General features: G+C 37.6%; 2 protein-coding genes across 2 annotated transcripts in view; one reads left to right on the top strand and one right to left on the bottom strand.

Moving 5' to 3' along the window:
• Window positions 1–528: 528 nt before the first annotated feature.
• Window positions 529–2,774, top strand: LOC118339934 (filamin-C-like; the record flags this gene model as incomplete). The annotated part of the gene is given in 2 exon segments (XM_035677761.1): window positions 529–735; window positions 825–2,774. Coding segments are annotated over 2 exon segments (395 nt in total), but the record flags the coding sequence as incomplete, so codon positions are not given.
• The window catches only part of LOC118341865 (filamin-C-like), a 41,245-nt gene continuing 38,566 nt past the window's right edge, over window positions 1,035–3,713 (bottom strand). The window contains exon 49 of the mRNA XM_035680270.1: window positions 1,035–1,102. Within this exon, the coding sequence (XP_035536163.1) occupies window positions 1,035–1,102 (68 nt within the window). The remainder of the gene's footprint in view (window positions 1,103–3,713) is intronic.

Below are 3,713 nucleotides of genomic sequence, written 5' to 3'. Positions count from 1 at the left end.
AGAAATAAAATGAACTTTTTTGATTTTAGCAAATGGCTGCAATGAAACAAAGAGTGCAAAATTTTAAGGGGTCTGAATACTTTCCGTACCCACTGTATAAATATATACCAGTATGTATAGTGTGTATATAGATATAGATAGATGGATGCAAACCTTCATAGACTTTTGAAGCGGGCTATGTTTTGTATTAATAGTGTGTGCGGCTGACAAAGAAATAAAGTTGTCTTATTTATTAACCTCTTTTGTTGGATTGCTGACTACCCTTGGTAGTAGCAAGACTTGCTACATATGTGTGTGTGTGTGTGTGTATATATATATATAGGCAACAGCTCCTCTGGCGGGCCAGGACTAGCAGTTGCTGGTTCGCAGTTCATTTTATGTAAAAAACGTAGCTGTCATACCAGCCTCAGAAAGAAAAGTGTAGACATTTCACATTTCAGTCCTCTGCTAACCGTAACCCTATCTCACCTTTGCAGATACGGTGTATTTGAATCAGGTTAGCTGATGTTTATGTGAATCTGTCTGCAGGACCTCGTCTGTCCGGAGGCCACAGTCTGCATGAGACATCGTCTGTCCTTGTGGAAACTGTCAGCAAGTCCTCAGCGATGGGAGGGGCCTTCGCCTCTTTACCCAAATTCTCCTCAGACGCCAGTAAAGTCATCTCCAGAGGCGCCGGCCTATCGAAGGCCTTCGTAGGTCAGAAGAACACGTTCACAGTCGACTGCAGCAAAGCAGGTGAGAAACATCTCAGAATACAGACAGGAGGGATTTGCTCTCTGTCTCAGATAAAAATGTAACATGGATTGATGTTCTTCACTCTACAGGAACCAACATGTTGATGGTGGGCGTTCACGGGCCGAAGACTCCCTGCGAGGAGGTGTACGTCAAACACATGGGCAACAGGATGTACAATGTCACGTACACCGTCAAAGAACAAGGCAGCTACATCCTCATCGTCAAATGGGGGGACGAGAATGTCCCCGGCAGTCCTTTCCATGTCACCGTCCCTTAAAACTGAACTCTTCATCTCTCTGTCAGTCACTCCGCTGCAGCTCCTCAAACTCCTCTTCCTCATGCACTGAAAGCTCAGAGTATTCACTTCCTGTTAAAGCGGACAGTTTTCACGCTCTGTGCCAAATCTTTCATTTATTTCATTCTGTTTGTTGTGTCTCTGGAAACTCGCCGCCAGCAACAACAACAGTTTATTTGTTGACATTTATGGAAATGACACCATATCCTCAGTTACAGATTTCTCTGGTGGCACGTCTGCATTCAGTTCAGTTTTACAGCCAAACACAATATGAACATATTGACCATGAACACAACCTGTGTATCCTGATTCTAAACTGCACTGTAGAATTAACGTCTGTCTGAGCGTCATCTCACCAACATTAATAGCAGTTCAACTTTAAACTCTGTTGATTTGTGCTTTGATAGTGGTGACCTTCAAAGGTAGGGAGAATCACAGTCCGAACGTTAGTTAATATCAGAGGATATTAACTATCAAGAAATTATCATGTTAGCGCAAGATACTACCTACTGCAAACAGGATAATAAATTGTGCACAAAAATATCTTGTTTGCAGTATATCAAACTTAAATCTAACCTAATTAACGGTATCTTGTATATGCAAGTTAGTACCTTCACTCAAGTTAGCATCTTGTTTACACAAGTTTAATATGTTACATCAGAGCCGAAGATAAAAAATAAATAACCTCCAGGACTTAATTTGATCTTTAACTCATTAAATATCAACCTTCCTCAGACTAAATGATTCAGAGTTCAGTGAAAGACAATCTTCCTCTCAGGATGATGAAACCATTCAGCAGATCTTTTTACTATCAGGATTTCTTTGTGTAAATTCTCCAGTTTTCTGAAAGTTTGATGATACAGCTATTGTTAAAATCATCGTTTTATATCTGGTCTGGTCAAACCTGTGTTGTAACGGTGTCTTTCCACCAAGCTGCAGTCGAGATTATGGAGGACAAACTGTGCTGTGACTTTATTTCAAGAAAAAAAACCTCTTTGCTTTTGATTTTATTTATTCTTTTTGCCCTCATTTTATTTTCTTTGACAGAAAATGGTCTTATTGTTGAGAAAGAGCAGGTTGATCTTCGTTCATGAATTATGCGGATGTGACGATTTAATTCTCTTTTTGTACCACAGGAAGAAATGCGGTGAAACAATCGGTTTATTTTTTGAATGTTTAAGAAACACAGGTGATGTTGCAATGACACAATATTACAGAGTGACATTTTATAGTGATTTTGTATGTATCAAAAATGAATGAATGAAATGAATTTTAACTGTTTGATATGTTAACCTTCAATCTGGCAAGATTGTGCAGGCATAATAAAAGCTTATTCGCTAACTTGCCACAAAGAACCTCTGATGGTCATCTCCTTTCATTGATTGAATGAATCAGTGATTCTCACTGCTGGAAGAAAGTGAATAAGATGCTGTTATCCATTCAAGCAAGCTAACGTTAGCTAACGTTATCCAGCTAACAGCACAATCAGACAATATGTTCCACAAGCTTTGCAGTAATGTTAGCTTTGACTTTGAACTTGTGTCGGTCGTTTGTAGATGTTAGTGTACTCCATTGCAGTAAAAAGTACAATATCACTCTGTATAAAGTAGCATAAAATGGAAAAACAAGTAAATTACAAGTACTTCAAATTGTACTTAAATACATTTATTTACTTACTTTACTTATGTAAATGTTCTCTTCTCTTTTGGGAAATTGTTCCCTTTTTTATAAACTTTGCTCTCACTTTGAGTCTCAAGTTCATTTTCCAACCACAAACTTTGTGCTGACATCTGAACTCAAGCAGAGCTGCAGTTTCTGTCCCTCCTGGTTGTTGTTTGGATGAAACTTTAAAGATCCCTGTGGGGAAAAACGGCTCTGACTGAAACTCTGAAACACATCAGAGACAGAGTCCACCGAGAGGAGCTCAGTCTGTCCGAGCCTCAAAGACGAGATCGAGACCAGCAGACGATGAAAGTTTAATCCACTGAGAGACCAGGGTCAACATTAAAATATCCTCATTTTATCCGACTGACTCTGACATTGCTTCATGCTGGGTATCGCCTCGTGGCCACCAGAGGAAGGTATCATCAGAACATGAAGAAAATCTTTTAGCGGAGCCAATTTCTACAAATAACAGTGTATTTATCTAAAAGCAGATAGAGACACTGAAAACATCTGATGAAAAAGTCACAGAAATGTCTTAAATTATGTCCCAGAAAGTAACAGTCAATTATAATGTGACAAATTAAAAGAATTGAGAACATAATCTGACACAATAAAGTAGAGAAAGTGATGTAAAGATATTATTATTTATGATATTACTAATTTCCAAAACTGGGACTAACATGTGGGAAACTATATATTTAAATCATCAGATTAAGGAGCTGATTTTACATTAAATAGATGTTTTATGACATAAAGTTAATACATAATTAATAAAAATAATCTTTATTGATACAAAAAGTGCTTCACACAGAGATTTTAACTCGACCACAACTAGATAAAAGTGTATATTAACTGAAACTGTGAATCTGTACATTATTGTTCATATTATTATTCATATTATTATTATTATTCATATTATTATTATTATTATTGATCGCAGTGTACACTGCCAGAGCTTCAGGCTCGTCCTGCATGAGAAAGCAAACAACTGATGGAACAATGAGAATAAACAGTGAAT

Source organism: Morone saxatilis, unplaced genomic scaffold (assembly GCF_004916995.1).
Source record: "Morone saxatilis isolate NCDOM2014 unplaced genomic scaffold, NCSU_SB_2.0 Contig10, whole genome shotgun sequence".
In the NCBI taxonomy this organism is placed as follows: Eukaryota; Metazoa; Chordata; class Actinopteri; family Moronidae; genus Morone; species Morone saxatilis.
This window is presented reverse-complemented; position numbering and strand designations above follow the sequence as displayed.